Source organism: Lonchura striata, chromosome 36 (assembly GCF_046129695.1).
Source record: "Lonchura striata isolate bLonStr1 chromosome 36, bLonStr1.mat, whole genome shotgun sequence".
Taxonomy (NCBI): Eukaryota; Metazoa; Chordata; class Aves; order Passeriformes; family Estrildidae; genus Lonchura; species Lonchura striata.
In genome coordinates this window covers 1,171,651-1,190,063 of record NC_134638.1, presented here as the reverse complement: position 1 = coordinate 1,190,063, position 18,413 = coordinate 1,171,651, and the positions used below count along the sequence as shown (strand labels likewise).

General features: G+C 52.5%; 2 protein-coding genes and 1 non-coding gene across 4 annotated transcripts in view; all 3 read left to right on the top strand.

Moving 5' to 3' along the window:
* FLNA (filamin A) overlaps positions 1-3,859 on the top strand; it is a 96,889-nt gene extending 93,030 nt beyond the window's left edge. For both annotated transcript variants that reach the window (XM_077789743.1, XM_077789744.1), the window contains 3 exons: positions 543-761; positions 2,071-2,280; positions 3,255-3,859. In XM_077789743.1, the coding sequence (XP_077645869.1) occupies positions 543-761; positions 2,071-2,280; positions 3,255-3,442 (617 nt within the window). In that variant the 3' untranslated portion in view covers positions 3,443-3,859. The remainder of the gene's footprint in view (positions 1-542; positions 762-2,070; positions 2,281-3,254) is intronic.
* A 3,576-nt stretch (positions 3,860-7,435) lies between these two features.
* Positions 7,436-16,949, top strand: RPL10 (ribosomal protein L10). Its single transcript, XM_077789738.1, has 7 exons — positions 7,436-7,515; positions 7,632-7,668; positions 8,503-8,561; positions 8,657-8,764; positions 10,310-10,448; positions 14,794-14,956; positions 16,763-16,949. The coding sequence occupies exons 2-7, from the start codon at positions 7,646-7,648 to the stop codon at positions 16,913-16,915; spliced, it is 645 nt and encodes a 214-aa protein (XP_077645864.1). The 5' UTR covers positions 7,436-7,515; positions 7,632-7,645; the 3' UTR covers positions 16,916-16,949.
* Positions 12,963-13,092, top strand: LOC116184733 (small nucleolar RNA SNORA70). Its single transcript, XR_004149444.2, has one exon. It is a non-coding gene; the product is annotated as a small nucleolar RNA SNORA70 (small nucleolar RNA).
* Positions 16,950-18,413: the final 1,464 nt, after the last annotated feature.

Here is an 18,413-nt window from a genome sequence, read left to right as displayed (position 1 = left end):
AATTTGGGGTTCAAATCCTCTTTCCATGGAATTTGGGGTTTTTCAGTGAGGTTCCCATGGAATTTGGGGTTTTTCAACAATGTTCCCATGGAATTTGGGGTTTCTCAGCAAGGTTCCCATGGAATTTGGGGGTTCTCAGTGGGGTCTGGATGAACCCCATGGACTTTGGGGTTTCTCAACGAGGTTCCCATGGAATTTGGGGTTTCTCAATGAGGTTCCTATGGAATTTGGGGTTCAAATCCTCTTTCCATGGAATTTGGGGTTTCTCAACGAGGTTCCCATGGAATTTGGGGTTTCTCAGTGGGGTCTGGATGAGCCGTATGGAGAATTTGGGGGTTCTCAGTAGGGTGTGGATGAACCATATGGACTTTGAGGGTTCTCAATGAGGTTCCCATGGAATTTGAGGGTTCTCAATGAGGTTCTCATGGAATCTGGGGGTTCTCAACGAGGTTCCCCTGGAACTTGAGGTTTCTCAGTGGGGTCTGGCTGAACCCCATGGGGAATTTGGCCCCCCCAAATGTGGATTTCGGGGTGTCCCTCAGGTTCCCCGGCCGAGTTCGTGGTGAACACATCCAAGGCGGGCCCGGGCGCTCTGGCCGTGACCATCGAGGGCCCCTCCAAGGTGACCATGGAGTGCCACGAGTGCCCCGAGGGCTTCCGGGTCAGCTACACCCCCATGGCCCCCGGCAGTTACCTCATCGCCATCAAATTCGGGGGGCCCCACCACATCGTGGGGAGCCCCTTCAAGGCCAAGATCACCGGTGAGTGCTGGACAAGGGGGTCCAGGGGGTTTAAAGGTGATTTGGGGGGTTTAAATGGGGTTTAAAGGGGATTTTGGGGGTTTAAAGGGGATTTGGGGGGGTTTAAATGGGATTTAAATGGGATTTGGGGGGGTTTAAAGGGGATTTGGGTGGGATTTGGGGTCCCACCACATCGTGGGGAGCCCCTTCAAGGCCAAGATCACCGGTGAGTGCTGGACAGGGGGTCTGGGGGGTCTGGGGGGGATTAAAGGGGGTTTGGGGGGGGTTAAATGGGATTTGGGGGGGTTTGAAGGGAGTTTAAAGGGGATTTGGGGGGGGTTGAAGGGGATTTGGGGGGGTTAAATGGGATTTGGGGGCTTTAAATGGGATTTGAGGGGGTTTAAAGGGGATTTGGGGGGGTTTGAAGGGAGTTTAAAGGGGGTTTTGGGGGTTTAAAGGGGATTTGAGGGGGTTAAATGGGATTTAAAGGGGATTTGGGGGAATTTAAAGGGGATTTGGGGGGGTTAAAGGTGGTTTAAATGGGATTTGGGGGTGGTTAAAGAAATTTTGGGGGCGTTTGAGGGGTTTTAGAGGGGGATTGGGGCGTGGGAGAGGGGATTTGGAGGGGATTTGGGGAGGGGTTTGGGGGATTTTGGGAGGAACTGGGGGGTTTGTGGTTCACCCCCTGCTCTTGGTGTCCACCCCTGAATTTTTGGATTTCCACCCCAATTTTTCACCTTCCCCCCTGAATTTTTGCATTTCCACCCCAATTTTTCACCTTCCCCCCCAAATTTTTGTATTTCCACCCCAATTTTTCACCTTCCCCCCCAAATTTTTGTATTTCCACCTTCCCCCCTGAATATTTGGATTTCCACCCCAATTTTTCACCTTCCCCCCCAAATTTTTGTATTTCCACCCCAATTTTTCACCTTCCCCCCCAAATTTTTGTATTTCCACCTTCCCCCCTGAATATTTGGATTTCCACGCCAATTTTTCACCTTCCCCCCCGAATTTTTGGATTTCCACCCCAATTTTTCACCTTCCCCCCCGAATTTTTGGATTTCCACCTTCCCCCCCGAATTTTTGTATTTCCACCCCAATTTTTCACCTTCCCCCCCGAATTTTTGTATTTCCACCTTCCCCCCTGAATATTTGGATTTCCACCCCAATTTTTCACCTCCCCCCCCGAATTTTTGGATTTCCACCCCAATTTTTCACCTCTCCCCCCCCCGATTTTTTACCCTTTCACCCCCCAAACTTCCACCCTTTCTCCGCTGGGATTTTTTGGTGCTCCAAGCCCCGAATTTTGGGTTTTTTCTCCCCGTTTCAGGGCCACGCCTGGTGAGCAGCCACAGCCTCCGCGAGAGCTCCTCGGTGCTGGTGGACTCGGGGGGCCCCTCGCCCGCCCCCGGCCCCGCCGGGACCCCCCCGGGACCCCCCAAATTCTCCGACGCCTCCAAGGTGGTGACCAAGGGCCTGGGGCTCACCAAGGCCTTCGTGGGCCAGAAGAATTCCTTCACCGTGGACTGCAGCAAGGCCGGTGGGTGCGCCCGACGCAGATGGGAAAATCACCCCAAAAGTCACCTCGAGAATGCGCCAAAAACACCAAAAAATCTCCAAAAAAACTCCCCAAAAACGCCACAAAAAATGCCACAAAAAATCCCCCAAAAATCCCCCCAAAAACCCCACAAAATCCCCCAAAAATCCCATAAAAACCCCAAAATCCCACCAAAAATCCCAAAAAAAAACCCCCAAAAATCCCCACAAAAATCCCAAAAAAATCCCAAAAAATCCCACAAAAATCCCCACAAAAATCCCTAAAAAATCCCCAACAACCCCCCAAAAAAACCCCCCAAAAATCCCATAAAAACCCCCAAAACCCCCCAAAAAAATCCCAAAAAAATCCCAAAAATATCCCAAAAAATCCCTAAAAAATCCCCAACAACCCCCCAAAAAAACCCCCAAAATCCCCCAAAAATCCCATAAAAACCCCAAAAACCCCCCAAAACCCCCAAAAATCCCCAAAAAACCCCGAAAAAATCCCAAAAAATCCCAAAAAATCCCCAAAAAAAATCCCTAAAAAATCCCCAACAAGCCCCCAAAAAAACCCCACAAAAACCCCCAAAAATCCCATAAAAACCCCAAAAATCCCCCAAAAAACCCCAAAAAAATCCCAAAAAATCCCCCAAAAAATCCAAAAAAATTCTTAAAAAATCCCCAACAACCCCCCAAGAAAACCCCCCAAAAACCCCCAAAAATCCCATAAAAACCCCAAAAATCCCACAAAAATCCCCACAAAAATCCCAAAAAAATCCCAAAAAAATCCCAAAAAGTCCCTAAAAAATCCCCAACAACCCCCCAAAAAACCCCCCAAAACCCCCCAAAAATCCCATAAAACCCCCAAAAACCCCCCCAAAAAAATCCCAAAAAAATCCCTAAAAAACCCCCAACAACCCCCTTCAAAAACCCCCCAAAACCCCCCAAAAACCCCCCAAAATTCCCATTTTTCCTCAGGCACGGACATGCTGCTGGTGGGGCTGCAGGGCCCGCGCGGGCCGTGCGAGGAGCTGCTGGTGCGTCACCTGGGCGGGCAGCTCTTCGCCGTGGCCTTCGCCGTGCGCGAGCGCGGGGAGCACCTGCTCGTGGTCAAGTGGGGCGAGCGGCACGTGCCCCACAGCCCCTTCCGCCTCTGCGTGCCCTGAGCGACGGGGAATTAAAATAATGGGGGAAAAATTCAAAATAATGGGGGGAAAATCCGAAATAATGGGGGGAAAATCCGAAATATTGGGGGGAAATTCAAAATAATGGGGGTTCAAATCATGGGGAGCACCTGCTCGTGGTCAAGTGGGGCGAGCGGCACGTGCCCCACAGCCCCTTCCGCCTCTGCGTGCCCTGAGCGCCACGGGAAATTCAAATAACGGGGGAAAAATCCAAAATAATGGGGGGAAAATCCGAAATAATGGGGGGAAAATCCGAAATATTGGGGGGAAATTCAAAATAATGGGGGTTCAAATCATGGGGAGCACCTGCTCGTGGTCAAGTGGGGCGAGCGGCACGTGCCCCACAGCCCCTTCCGCCTCTGCGTGCCCTGAGCGCCACAGGAAATTCAAATAATGGGGGGATTAATTAAAATAATGGGGGGAAAATTCAAATAATGGGGGTTCAAATAATGGGGGGAACCTGCTCGTGGTCAAGTGGGGCGAGCGGCACGTGCCCCACAGCCCCTTCCGCCTCTGCGTGCCCTGAGCGACGGGGAATTCAAATAATGGGGGGATTAATTAAAATAATGGGGGAAAAAATCCAAAATAATGGGGGGAAATTCAAAATAATGGGGGGAAATCCAAAATAATGGGGGGAAATTCAAAATAATAGGGGGAAATTCAAAATAATAGGGGGAAATGGCGAGTGGCACGTGCCCCACAGCCCCTTCCGCCTCTGCGTGCCCTGAGCGCCGGGGAAATTCAAAATAATGAGGGGAAATTCAAAATAATGGGGGGAAAATCCAAAATAATGGGGGGAAAATCCAAAATAATGGGGGGAAAATCCAAAATAATGGGGGGAAATTCAAATAATGGGGGGAAATTGAAATAATGGGGGGAAAATCCAAAATAATGTGGGGAAATCCAATTCCGCCTCTGCGTGCCCGGAACGCCGCGGGGAAATTAAAATAATGGGGGGATTAAAATAATGGGGGGTTAAAATAATGGGGGGTTAAAATAATGGGGGGAAATTAAAACAATGGGGGGAAATTAAAATAATGGGCGAAAGATCCAAAATAATGGGGGAAAATAAAAAAAATGGGGGGAAAATAAAAAAAAATGGCATGGAAAAGGGGGGAAAATCAAAATAATGGGGGAAAAATTCAAAATAATGGGGGAAAATCCAAATAATGGGGGGAAAACTTATAAAAATGAGGGAAAATTAGAAAAAAAAAGGGGAAAAAACCCGTAAAAATGGGGGGGAAATAAAAAAAATGGGGGGAAAATTAAAAAAATAGGGGGAAAAAATAAAAAAAATGGGGGAAAATAAAAAAAATGGGGGAAAAACCGTAAAAAAATCATCAAAATGGAGGAAAAGTTAAAAAAAATGGAGGAAAAAACCATAAAATTGGGGAAAAAAAAATAGTTCAAAAAATGGGGGAAAAGGGAAAAAAAAATGGGGGAAAAAACCCGTAAAAATGGGGGTAAAATAAAAAAAAAGGGGGGGAAATAAAAAAAATGGGGGAAAAACCATTAAAAAAATCATCAAAATGGGGGAAAGGTTAAAAAAATTGGGGGAAAAAAACATAAAAATGGGGGAAAAGTAAATTAAAAAAAAAGGGAGAAAAGGAAAATAAATGGGAGAAAAGTAATTTTAAAGTCATCAAAATGGGGAAAGAGACACAAAAAAGGACTAAAATTGGGGAAAAGTACTAAAAAGTGGGAAAATGTCCTCAAAATGTCCCCAAAATGGGGAAAATGTCCTCAAAAATGGGGGAAAAAATCCCAAAAACCTCCCCCAAAAATGTCAAAAATCCCCAAAAACATCAAAAGTGCCCCAAAAAAGGTCAAAAATCCCCAAAAGTTGTGGAAAATCCCCAAAATTTCCCCCCCCAGGTTGGGAATCTCACCCCTCATTTTGGGGACGTGACAAAAATTTGGGAACATCCTAAAAAATTTGGGAACGTCCCAAAAAATTTAGGGTCCCCCCCCCCCAAATTTTGGGTCCCCCCCTCCCAAATTTTGGGACCCAAAATTTTGGTGTCCCCCCCCCAAATTTTGGTGTCCCCCCCCCCAGATTTTGGTGTCCCCCCTCCCCAAATTTTGGGTGTCCCCCCCCCCAAATTTTGGTGTCCCCCCCCAAATTTTGGTGTCCCTCCCCAAATTTTGGGTGTCCCCCCCCCCAAATTTTGGTGTCCCCCCCCAAATTTTGGTGTCCCTCCCCAAATTTTGGGTGTCCCCCCCCCCAAATTTTGGTGTCCCCCCCCAAATTTTGGTGTCCCTCCCCAAATTTTGGGTGTCCCCCCCCCCAAATTTTGGTGCCCCTCCCCAAATTTTGGGTCCCCTCGGGTGATTTCAAATCCCCCCCCCCCATTTTTAGGATCCCCCCCTAAATTTTAGGGTTCCCCCCCCAATTTTGGGGACCCCCCCCCCAAAATTTTGGGACCCCCCCCCGTTTTTGGGGGTCTCTGACCCCCCCCACGCCCCTCACGCCCCCCCCCACCGCCCTTCCCCCCCCTCACAGCTCCTTCCTCTCCCCCCCCCAAAATTTTTGGGGACCCCCCCCAAAATTTTGGGGACCCCTCCCCCAATTTTCCCTTTTCCCGTTTTTTTTTTTTTTATTTTATTGGAATTTTTTATCCCCCCCCAATAAAAACTTCTCCTGCTTCCCTTGGATTTGGGTTTTTTTGGGGATTTTGGGGGGATTTGGGGGATTTTGGGGATTTTTTGGGGGGTTCTGGGGGTGTTTTGGGTTTTTTGGGGGGGATTTGGGGGATTCTTGGGGGGATTTTGGGGATTTTTGGGGAGATTTTGGAGTTTTTCAGGGGTGATTTTGGGTTTTTTTGGCTGTTTTTTCTTTGGGGGGGGTTTAGGGTTTTTTTAGAGGGGTTCTGGGGGGATTTTGGGGGGTTTGGAGTTTTTTGGGAGGGTTAATTTGGAGGATTTTGGGGTTTTGGAGGATTTGAGGGTTTTTTAGGGGGGTTCGGGAATTTTTTGTGGTTTTTTGGAGGTGGGGAGTTTAATTTGTGGGATTTGGGGCTGTTTGGGGATTTTTGTTTTATTTTTTTAATTTTCGGGGGGGGGCGTGGGGGGATTTTGGGGGTTTCAAGGGTGGGGGTTTAATTTGGGGAGATTTTGTGGGGGTTTGGAATTTTTTGGGGTTTTTTTTTGGGGGGGGGTTTGGGTTTCTTGGGGGGATTTTGGGGAGGTTTGGAGTTTTTTGGGGGGGGTTGGGATTTTGGGGGGGGAATTTGGGGATTTTGGGGTTTTTTGGGGGATTTTGGGGTTTTCCAGGGGGGTTTTGGGGTTTTTTGGGGGGTTCAGGGGGATTTTTGAGGGGGTTTGGGGGTGGGGGGTTTAACTTGGGGCATTTTGTGGGGGTTCGGAGTTTTTTTGAGGGAGTTTGGAGTTTTTTGGGGGGGGTTGGGGATTTTGGGGGGATTTGGGGTTTTTTGGGGGATTTTGGGGTGCGGGGTTTAATTTTGGGGGGTTTCACCCCAAAATATTTTGGGGAGGGGGATTGGAATTGGGGGGGGGGGGGGTCCCTGGGAATTTTGGGGTCTCCCCAAAACGACCTGAATCCTCCGCCCCGCCCATTTATGGAAATTAATGCAAATGAGTTCGCGTTGACCACGCCCATTCATTGATTCAATTGGGCGGTGCTATGTAAATGAACGATGACGTCACGGCGCGCGCCACTCAGCACCGCCAGCGGCCTCACCGCGCATGCGCCGCCTTCCCCCCAGCCGCGCGCTCTGATTGGCCGAGCCGCTCCTCTCTATGATCGCCGCGCCCGCCGGAGCGGCTCCTCCCGTCTCTATGGCGGCCCCGCGCTCCCGCCGCCTCTCCGCGCCCCCTCCGCGCCCTCCCCGCTCCGCTCCCGCCTCCTCCGCTCCCGCTCAGCCCTGCCAGCGCCGCCGCCATCGCCGCCGCGGCCGCCATTTTGATGAGTCCTCCGAGGCGGGCGGAGCGCCGCCGGAAGTGGCGGCGGACCGGAAGTGGCGGCGGGCCGGAAGTGGCGGGCGGTATAAAAGCAGCGCGCAGGCGGCCGCGGCCTCTTTCGGGCGCGTGGCGAGGTCGGAGCGGGGCGGGGCCCGGGCGGGGATTGGGGAATTTTGGGGGAATTTTGGGGCATTTTGGGTCATTTTGGGGATTTTTGGGGTCCCCAACGCGTCCCTTTGTCCCCCCGCAGGTCCCGGAGCCGCCATGGGCCGGCGGCCGGCGCGATGGTGAGGCCGTGACGTCACAGCGGGCGAGCGTGACGTCATTAGGGGAAATGGGGCGGGGGGGGAAGGGAGAATTGGGGTAAAATTGGGAATTTTGGGGTTAAAAGTGGGATTTTGGGGGTTAAAAAGGAGAATTTGGGAGCTAAAAATTGGATAATTTCGCTTTAAATTGGGATTTTTGGGATTAAAAATGGAGTATTTTGGGCCAGAAGGGGAATATTTTGAATTAAAATGGAATTTTGGGGAGGAAGAGGATTTTTTGTGGTTAAAATCTGAATATTCGGGGTTTAAAAGTGATTTTTTTGGGGTTTAAATTAATAATTAAGGTTTTAAACGGTTTGGGGGATTTGGGTCGGGGCTTTGGGTTCTTTTTGGGGATAATTCGGGGTTTTTAGGGGATAATTTTGGGAATTTTCAGGGATATTTAAAAAAATATTTCTGGGGTGTTTTGGACTTTTTTGGGGGATAATTTAGGGGATTTATGGGGATTTTTTGAGGGGATATTTAGGGGATTTTTGGGGGCATTTTTAGGGCTATTTGGGGCATAATTTAGGGATTTTTATGAATGTTTTGGGGATTTTTGTTTTTTTAATGGATATTTAGGGCATTTTTGAGATATTTTGGGGTTTTTTTTTTTAGGGATATTTAGGGGAGTTTTGGGGATGGTTTTCAGGATTTTTGGGGATATTTTAAAGGATATTTATGGGATTTTTGGGGCTGGTTTTGAAGGTATTTTTAGGAATATATAGGGCATTTTTGGGGCCGTTTTTAGGGGCATATTTAGGAATTTTTGGCGCTATTTTGGGTTATTTTTGGGGTTTTTTTTCCCCCCCCCAGCTACCGCTACTGCAAGAACAAACCCTACCCCAAGTCCCGCTTCTGCCGCGGGGTCCCCGGTGAGTCCCGACCCCAAAAACCCCCAAAAAAACCCAAAAATCCCGAGCTGGGACCCCCAAAATCCCCCCCTGACCCCCCCCAAAAATCCCCCCAGACCCAAAAATCCGAATTTTCGACCTGGGCCGGAAAAAAGCCAAAGTGGACGAGTTCCCCCTGTGCGGGCACATGGTGTCGGACGAGTACGAGCAGCTCAGCTCCGAGGGTAAAAATCCAAATTTTGGGGATTTTGGGGGAGGTTGGGGAGGGATTTTGGGGAGTTCCGAAAAGTTCGGGGCGTCGGGGGGATTTTTTTGGGGAAGATCCTTAAAGGTTTGGGGGGGTTTGGGGATTTTTGGGGGGGTTTTGAGAAATGTTTTTTGAAGTTTTTGGTGGTTTTGGGATTTTTTTGGGGGGGGTTTGGGATTTTTGGGGGGATTTTTCGCATTTTTGGGGCAGTTTTGGGGGGGTTTGCTGGATTTTTGAGGGGCTTTTGGGAAATTTTTTGAGATTTCTGGGGGGAGTTGGGAAATGTTTTGGGATTTTTGGGAGGGTTTGGGGAAATTTTGGGGGACATTTAAGGGGGATTTTGGGAGGGACTCAAGAAACTTTTTTCCCCAACTCCACATTTCTTCCTAAAATCCCCAAATCTTAATCCAAAACCCCCAAAATTTCATCTAAAACCCCCAAATTTCCACCTAAAAGCCACCAAGTTTTTTCCAAATTTCCAAAAATCCCAAATTTGCACCAAAAACCTCCGAACTTTCCTGTAAGAACCTCAGATTTTCATGTAAAATCTCCAAATTTTCACCTAAAACCCCCAAATTTTCACGTAGAAATTCCAAATTTTCACCTAAAATCCCCATTTTTTCCCAAAACCCCCTGAATTCTCCCCAAATTTTGCTCCCCAGCACTGGAGGCGGCGCGGATCTGCGCTAACAAGTACATGGTGAAGAGCTGACCCAAAACCCCCAAAATTCCACCTGAAAACCCCAAATTTTCACCTAAAAACTCCAAATTTTCACCTAAAATCCCCATTTTTTCCCAAAACCCCCTGAATTTAACCCAAATTTTGCTCCTTAGCGCTGGAGGCGGCGCGGATCTGCGCTAACAAGTACATGGTGAAGAGCTGACCCAAAACCCCCAAAATTCCACCTGAAAACCCCAAATTTTCACCTAAAATCCCCATTTTTTTTCCTAAAATCCCCATTTTTTCCCAAAACCCCCTGAATTCTCCCCAAATTTTGCTCCCCAGCGCTGGAGGCGGCGCGGATCTGTGCTAACAAGTACATGGTGAAGAGCTGACCCAAAACCCCCAAAATTCCACCTAAAAACCCCAAATTTTCACCTAAAATCCCCATTTTTTTTCCTAAAATCCCCATTTTTTCCCAAAACCCCCTGAATTCTCCCCAAATTTTGCTCCCCAGCGCTGGAGGCGGCGCGGATCTGTGCTAACAAGTACATGGTGAAGAGCTGACCCAAAACCCCCAAAATTCCACCTAAAAACCCCAAATTTTCACCTAAAATCCCCATTTTTTTTCCTAAAATCCCCATTTTTTCCCAAAACCCCCTGAATTCTCCCCAAATTTTGCTCCCCAGCGCTGGAGGCGGCGCGGATCTGCGCTAACAAGTACATGGTGAAGAGCTGACCCAAAACCCCCAAAATTCCACCTGAAAACCCCAAATTTTCACCTAAAAACTCCAAATTTTCACCTAAAATCCCCATTTTTTCCCAAAACCCCCTGAATTCTCCCCAAATTTTGCTCCCCAGCGCTGGAGGCGGCGCGGATCTGCGCTAACAAGTACATGGTGAAGAGCTGCGGCAAGGACGGGTTCCACATCCGCGTGCGCCTGCACCCCTTCCACGTCATCCGCATCAACAAGATGCTCTCCTGCGCCGGCGCCGACAGGTGGGCACCCCGAAATCCGGGGCACCCCGAAACCTCCTGGGGCACCCCGAAATCCTGGGGGCAACCCAAAATTCGGGGAGACCCCGAAACCTCCTGGGGGGACCCGAAATTCGGGGAGACCCCGAAACCTCCTGGGGGGACCCGAAATCCTGGGGGGACCCGAAATTCGGGGAGACCTGAAATTCGGGGAGACCCCAAAACCTCCTGGGGGAACCCCGAAATCCTGGGGGCAACCCGAAATTCAGGGAGACCCCGAAACCTCCTGGGGGCAACCCGAAATTCGGGGAGACCCCGAAATCCTGAGGGAACCCGAAATTCGGGGAGACCCCAAAACCTCCTGGGGGAACCCGAAATCCTGAGGGAACCCGAAATTCGGGGAGACCCCGAAATCACCAGGGGGAACCCGAAATTTGGGGAGACCCCAAAACCTCCTGAGGGAACCCGAAATTCGGGGAGACCCGAAATTCGGGGAGACCCCAAAACCTCCTGGGGGAACCCGAAATCTGGGGAGACCCCGAAACCTCCTGAGGGGACCCGAAATTCGGGGAGACCCCAAAACCTCCTGAGGGAACCCGAAATTCGGGGAGACCCCGAAATTCGGGGAGACCCCAAAACCTCCTGGGGCAACCCGAAATCCTGGGGGGACCCCGAAATTCGGGGAGACCCCGAAACCACCAGGGGGAACCCGAAATCCTGGGGGAACCCGAAATTCGGGGAGACCCCAAAACCTCCTGGGGGGACCCGAAATTCGGGGAGACCCCAAAACCTCCCAGGGGAACCCGAAATCCTGGGGGGACCCGAAATTCGGGGAGACCTGAAATTCGGGGAGACCCCAAAACCTCCTGGGGGAACCCCGAAATCCTGGGGGCAACCCGAAATTCGGGGAGACCCCAAAATCCTGAGGGAACCCGAAATTCGGGGAGACCCCAAAACCTCCTGGGGGAACCCGAAATTCGGGGAGACCCGAAATCCGGGGAGACCCCGAAATCCTGAGGGAACCCGAAATTCGGGGAGACCCCGAAACCTCCTGGGGGCAACCCGAAATTCGGGGAGACCCCGAAATCCTGAGGGAACCCGAAATTCGGGGAGACCCCAAAACCTCCTGGGGGAACCCGAAATTCGGGGAGACCCGAAATCCGGGGAGACCCCGAAATCCTGAGGGAACCCGAAATTCGGGGAGACCTGAAACCTCCTGGGGGACCCGAAATCCTGAGGGCAACCCGAAATTCGGGGAGACCCCGAAACCTCCTGGGGCACCCCGAGAATCCAGGGAGACCCCCAAACCTCCTGGGGGACCCGAAATTCGGTGAGACCCCGAAACCTCCTGGGGGAACCCGAAATTCGGGGAGACCAGAAATCCGGGGAGACCCCGAAACCTCATGGGGGAACCCGAAATTCAGGGAGACCCCAAAACCTCCTGGGGGGACCCAAAATTCGGGGAGACCCTGAAACCTCCTGAGGGAACCCGAAAATCCTGGGGGGACCCCGAAATTCGGGGAGACCCCGAAACCTCCTGAGGGAACCCGAAATCTGGGGAGACCCTGAAACCTCCTGGGGGGACCCAGAATTCGGGGAGACCCGAAATTCGGGGAGACCCCAAAATCGCCGGGGGGACCCCAAAATTCGGGGGGTTCCCAAAGTTTTAAAGGGGAAAAGTTTCGGGGATGGGTCATGGAAAGTGTCTGGAATTTGGGGGGAACTGGGAGATCTCAGGGGGGTCCCCAAAATCCTTGAACATTCCCCAAAATCTTTGGGGGGACCCCGAAATCCTGGGGGGACCCCGAAATATGGGGAGACCCCGAAACCTCCCGAGTGAACCCCGAAATTCGGGGGGTTCCCAAAGTTTTAAAGGGGAAAAGCTTTGGGGATGGGTCATGGAAAGTGTCTGAAATTTGGGGGGAATTTGGAGATCTCAGGAGGTCCCCAAAATCCTGGGGGGGCCCAAAAATATTTGAGGGTTCCCCAAAATCCGGGGGGGACCCCGAAATTCGGGGAGACTCCAAAACCTCCTGGGGGAACCCGAAATCCTGGGGGTTCCCAAAGTTTTAAAGGGGAAAAGTTTCGGGGATGAGTCATGGAAAGTGTCTGGAATTTGGAGGGGACTTTAAAATTTCAGGGGGTCCCTGAAATTTGCAGGGAGACCCCAGAAATCCTCAAGGGGGTCCCCAAATCCTCGAGGGGTCCCCAAAATTCAGGGCAACCCCAAAATCCTGGGGGTTCCCAAAGTTAAAGGGGGAAAGTTCCGGAGATGGGCTGAGGAAAGTGTCTTGGAATTTGGAGGGGATTTGGAGATCTCAAAGAGTCCCCAAAATCCTGGGGGGACCCCAAAATCTTTGGGGGGACCCCGAAATTCGGGGAGACTCCAAAACCTCCTGGGGGAACCCGAAATTCAGGGGGGTTCCCAAAGTTTTAAAGGGGAAAAGTTTCGGGGATGGGTCATGGAAAGTGTCTGAAATTTTGGGGGGGGTCCCCAAATCCTGGGAATGACCCCACAGCTAATTAAGCTGTTAATTACCGCAGCCAATTAAGCCGGCCGTGCCCCGCCCCCCGGGGCCCGGCGTGCAATGGCTGCGCACAGAGACCCCCCCCGGCTGTGTAGGGACCCCCCCCGTGGGGGGCACCCAAAGGGGCCGGGGGGACAAAAATTCCCAAAAATCATCCCAAAATGACCCTGGAGGGGCACCCAAAGGGGCTGGGGGGACAAAAATTCCCAAAAATCATCCCAAAATTATCCTGGAGGGGCACCCAAAGGGGCTGGGGGGACAAAAATTCCCAAAAATCATCCCAAAATTGTCCTGGGGGGACCCAAAGGGGCCGGGGGGACAAAAATTCCCAAAAATTACCCCAAAATTACCCTGGAGGGGGACCCAAAGGGGCTGGGGGGACAAACCCCCCAAAAATCACCCCAAAATTACCCTGGGGGGACCCAAAGGGGCCGGGGGGACAAAAATTCCCCAAAATTACCTTGGGGGGGAACAAAAGCCCCCAAAAAATCCCAAAATCCTCCTGGGGGGCACCAGAATCCCCCTTGGGATGGGTCTGGGGGCTTCAGACTCCCCCTGGGGGCACCAAAATCCTTCCTGGGGCTGGGGCTGGGGTCTCCCAGGGGTCTGTAAATAGGGCTGGGGTCCTCAGGCTGGTCTGTAAATGGGGCAGGGGTCTCTAATTGGGTCTGGGGTCAGTCACTAATTGGGTCTGGGGTCTCTAATTGGGTCTGGGGTCTCTGTGTGTGTCCCTAATTGGGTCTGGGGTCTCTAATTGGGTCTGGGGTCCGCAGGCTGCAGACGGGCATGCGCGGCGCCTTCGGCAAGCCGCAGGGCACGGCTCTGGGACTGGGGCTGGGGTCAGTCACTAATTGGGTCTGGGGTCTCTGTGTGTGTCCCTAATTGGGTCTGGGGTCTCCAGGCTGCAGATGGGCATGCGCGGCGCCTTCGGCAAGCCGCAGGGCACGGCTCTGACTGGGGCTGGGCTCTGTAACTGGGTATAGGGTCTCTAATTGGGTCTGGGGTCTGTAATTGGGTCTGGGGTCTCTAATTGGGTCTGGGGTCAGTCACTGATTGGGTCTGGGGTCTGTAATTGGGTCTGGGGTCTCTGCTGAATTGGGTCTGGGGTCTCCAGGCTGCAGACGGGCATGCGCGGCGCCTTCGGCAAGCCGCAGGGCACGGCTCTGACTGGGGCTGGGCTCGGTAACTGGGTCTGGGGTCAGTCACTAATTGGCTCTAGGGTCACTAATTGGGTCTGGGGTCTCTGCTGAATTGGGTCTGGGGTCTCTGCTGAATTGGGTCTGGGGTCTGCAGGCTGCAGACGGGCATGCGCGGCGCCTTCGGCAAGCCGCAGGGCACGGCTCTGACTGGGGCTGGGCTCTGTAACTGGGCCTGGGGTCTCTAATTGGGTCTGGGGTCTCTGATGAATTGGGTCTGGGGTCTCTAATTGGGTCTGGGGTCCGCAGGCTGCAGACGGGCATGCGCGGTGCCTTCGGCAAGCCGCAGGGCACGGCTCTGACTGGGGCTGGGCTCTGTAATTGGCTCTAGGGTCACTAATTGGGTCTGGGGTCTCTAATTGGATCCGGGGTCTCTGATGAATTGGGTCTGGGGTCAGTCACTAATTGGGTCTGGGGTCTCTAATTGGGTCTGGGGTCTCTGCTGAATTGGGTCTGGGGTCTCTAATTGGGTCTGGGGTCCGCAGGCTGCAGACGGGCATGCGCGGCGCCTTCGGCAAGCCGCAGGGCACAGCTCTGACTGGGGCTGGGCTCTGTAATTGGGTCTGGGGTCACTAATTGGGTCTGGGGTCTCTGTGTGTGTCCCTAATTGGGTCTGGGGTCTCTAATTGGGTCTGGGGTCTGCAGGCTGCAGACGGGCATGCGCGGCGCCTTCGGCAAGCCGCAGGGCACGGTGGCGCGCGTGCACATCGGCCAGGTGATCATGTCCATCCGCACCAAGGCGCAGAACAAGGAGCACGTGGTGGAGGCGCTGCGCCGCGCCAAGTTCAAGTTCCCGGGACGCCAGAAGGTACCGGGCACCCCAAAATCTGCGGGAGACACCCCAAAATCCCCGGGGGACACCCCAAAATCCTCTGGGGGGGCGCCCCAAAAATTTCGGGGGGGTGGGAGGTTTTGGGGTGCCCCAAAATTTATCAGGATGTCAAGGGGAGGATGAGAACGTGGGAGAGATGTGAAGTTTTGGGGTGCTAGAAGGTACCAAGCTCCCCGAAATCCTCTGGGGCGCACCCCAAAATCCCCGGGGGGCACCCCAAAATCCTCTGGGGGGACGCCCCAAAAATTTCGGGGGGGGTGGGAGGTCGTGGGGTGCCCCAAAATTTACCAGGATGTCAAGGGGAGGATGAGAACGTGGAGGAGACTGGGAGATGGTGTGAGGTTTTGGGGTGCTAGAAGGTACCGGGTGCCCCGAAATCCTCTGGGGGCACCCCAAAATCTTCTGGGGGCGCCCCAAAATCCTCTCGAGGGGCACCCCAAAAATTTTGGGGGGGTGGGAGGTCGTGGGGTGCCCCAAAATTTATCAGGATGTCAAGGGGAGGATGAGAACATGGTGGAGACTGGGAGATGTGAAGTTTTGGGGTGCTAGAAGGTACTGGGTGCCCCAAAATCCTCTGGGGGCACCCCAAAATCTTCTGGGGACACCCCAAAATCCTCTGGGGGGGCACCCCAAAAATTTAGGGGGGGGGGAGGTTTTGGGGTGCCCCAAAATTTATCAGGATGTCGAGAGGAGGATGAGAACGTGGAGGAGACTGGGAGATGGTGTGAGGTTTTGGGGTGCTAGAAGGCACCGGGTGCCCCGAAATCCTCTGGGGGCACCCCAAAATCTTCTGGGGACACCCCAAAATCCTCTGGGGGGGCGCCCCAAAAATTTCGGGGGGGTGGAAGGTCGTGGGGTGCTCCAAAATTTATCAGGATGTCAAGGGGAGGATGAGAACGTGGGGGAGACTGGGACATGGTGTGAGGTTTTGGGGTGCTAGAAGGTACCAGGTGCCCCAAAATCCTCTGGGGGCACCCCAAAATCTTCTGGGGACACCCCAAAAATTTTAGGGGGGTGGGAGGTCATGGGGTGCCCCAAAATTTATCAGGATGTCAAGGGGAGGATGAGAACATGGGGGAGATGTGAAGTTTTGGGGTGCTAGAAGGTACCGGGTGCCCCAAAATCCTCTGGGGCGCACCCCAAAATCTTCTGGGGACACCCCGAAATCCTCTGGGGCGCACCCCAAAATCTTCTGGGGACACCCCGAAATCCTCTGGGGGGGCACTCCAAAAATTTTGGGGGTGGGAGGTCCTGGGGTGCCCCAAAATTTGTCGGAATAAGGAGAGGATGAGAACATGGGGGAGACTGGGAGATGTGAAGTTTTGGGGTGCTAGAAAGTTCCAGGGCACCCCAAAAGTGTTCTGGGGGCACCCCAAAATCCTCTGGGGGATGCCCCAAAAATTTGGGGGGGTGGCAGGTTTTGGGGTGCAACGAGGGGTTTCCCAAATTCCAGGATGGAGGGACATAGGGACCCAAAAATTCAAATTTCCAACAACGATGTTCCCAAAATCCTTAAGACAAAAGGGATGGGGGAACCTGGACACCCCCAAATTTTACCTTGAAGAATTTTGGGGTCCCCCTGATGATTTTTTGGGGTCCCCCCAGATCCACATCTCCAAGAAGTTGGGCTTCACCAACGAGGGGGGGCCCCAAAAATCCAAATTTCCAACAGCGGTGTTCCCAAAACCCTTAAGACAAAAGGGATGGGGGAACCTGGACACCCCCAAATTTTGCCGCGGGGAATTTTGGGGTCCCCCTGATGATTTTGTGGGGTCCCCCCAGATCCACATCTCCAAGAAGTGGGGCTTCACCAAGTTCAACGCCGACGCCTTCGAGGAGATGGTGGCGCAGAAGCGGCTGATCCCCGACGGCTGCGGGGTCAAGTACGTCCCTGCCCGGGGGCCCCTGGAGCGCTGGAGGGCCCTGCACGCCTGAACCCCAAAAAAAACCACCCCGGAGCCCCCCAAAATCCTCCCGGAACCCCCCAGAATCCACAGGGAACCCCAGAATCCAGGGGGAACCCCCCAAAATCTGTGTGGAACACCAGAATCCACAGGGAACCCAAAAATCTTCGGGGAGTCCCCCAAAATCCACAGGGAACTCAGAAATCTTTGGGGAGTCCCCCAAAATCCACAGGGAACCCAAAAATCTTCGGGGGGGTCCCCCAAAATCCACAGGGAACCCAAAAATCTTTGGGGAGTCCCCCAAAATCCACGGGGAACCTTGAAATCTATGGGGAACCTGCCAAAGTCCATGGGGAACTCCCAAAAATCTGAAGGGAACCCCAAAATCCACGGGGAGCCCACCAAAGTCTGCGGGGGAAACCCCAAAACCTGTGGGAACCCCCTCAAAATCCATGGGGAACCCCAGAATTTGTGGGGAACCCCCCAGAATCCACGGGGAACCCCAAAAATCTGTGGGAAACCCCCCAAACCTGTGGGAAACCTTCCAGAATCCATGGGGAACCTTCCCAAAATCCATGGGGAACCCCAAAAATCTGTGGGAAACCCCCCAAAATCCATGGAGAACCCCCCCAAAAACCTGTGAGAAACCCCCCAAAATCTGCAGGGAACACCAAAATCCACAGGGAACCCAAAAATCTGTGGAGAGCCCCCCAAAATCTGCGGGGAACCCCCCAAAAACCACGGGGAACCCCCCAAAAACCGCGGGGAACCCCCCAAAACCCGCGGGGAACCCCCCAAAAACCACGAGGAACCCCCCAAAACCCGCGGGGAACCCCAAAATCCCGAGGCTGGGGAAGCCCGGCTGCGGTTTTGGGGCTCTGGGTGGAATAAAAAGGATTTTCTTTGTCCCTGCTGGCACCGTTTGGGTTTTGGGGGGGATTTGGGGTCACCGGATTTGGTCCTGGTTGGGTTTTGGGGGGGGTCTCAGAAAGTTGGGGAGGGGTCGGTTTGGTCCTGTGGCTTTTTTTGGGAGGGATCCCCAAAATTTATTTGTTTTTCCCCACCCAATTCCCATATTTTTACCCCCAAATTGCCAGTTTTTTTACCCACATCCTCATTTTTTTCCCTTTCCACACCCCAGATTCCAATTCCCAATTTTCACCGTTTTTTACCCCAATTCCCGCTTTTCCCCATTTTTTACCCCAATTCCCATTTTTTCCTCATTTTTCCCCCCAATTCCCAATTTCCCCCCATTTTTTCTTCATTTCCCATTTTCCCCATTCTTTTCCCCCCCAATTCCCATATTCCCCGTTTTTTACCCACAACCTCATTTTTCTCCCTTTCCCTGTCCCAAATTCCCATTTTTTACCCCCAAATTCCCATTTTTCCCTATTTTTACCCCCATTTCCCATTTTTTCCTTATCCTTTACCCCCCCAAATCCCATTTTTCCCAATTTTTAACCTGCTCAGGTCCATAAAATCGGGGACAGATCAGGGATCCCCCAAATCCTGGTTATTTTTTGGGATCC

Coding starts and splice junctions, on each gene's coding strand:
- RPL10 (XM_077789738.1), top strand. CDS start 7,646: ATGGGCCGGCGGCCGGCGCGATG. Junction 7,669..8,502: donor GGCCGGCGGCCGGCGCGATG/GTGAGGCCGTGA, acceptor TCCCCCCCCCAG/CTACCGCTACTGCAAGAACA. Junction 10,449..14,793: donor TCCTGCGCCGGCGCCGACAG/GTGGGCACCCCG, acceptor TGGGGTCTGCAG/GCTGCAGACGGGCATGCGCG.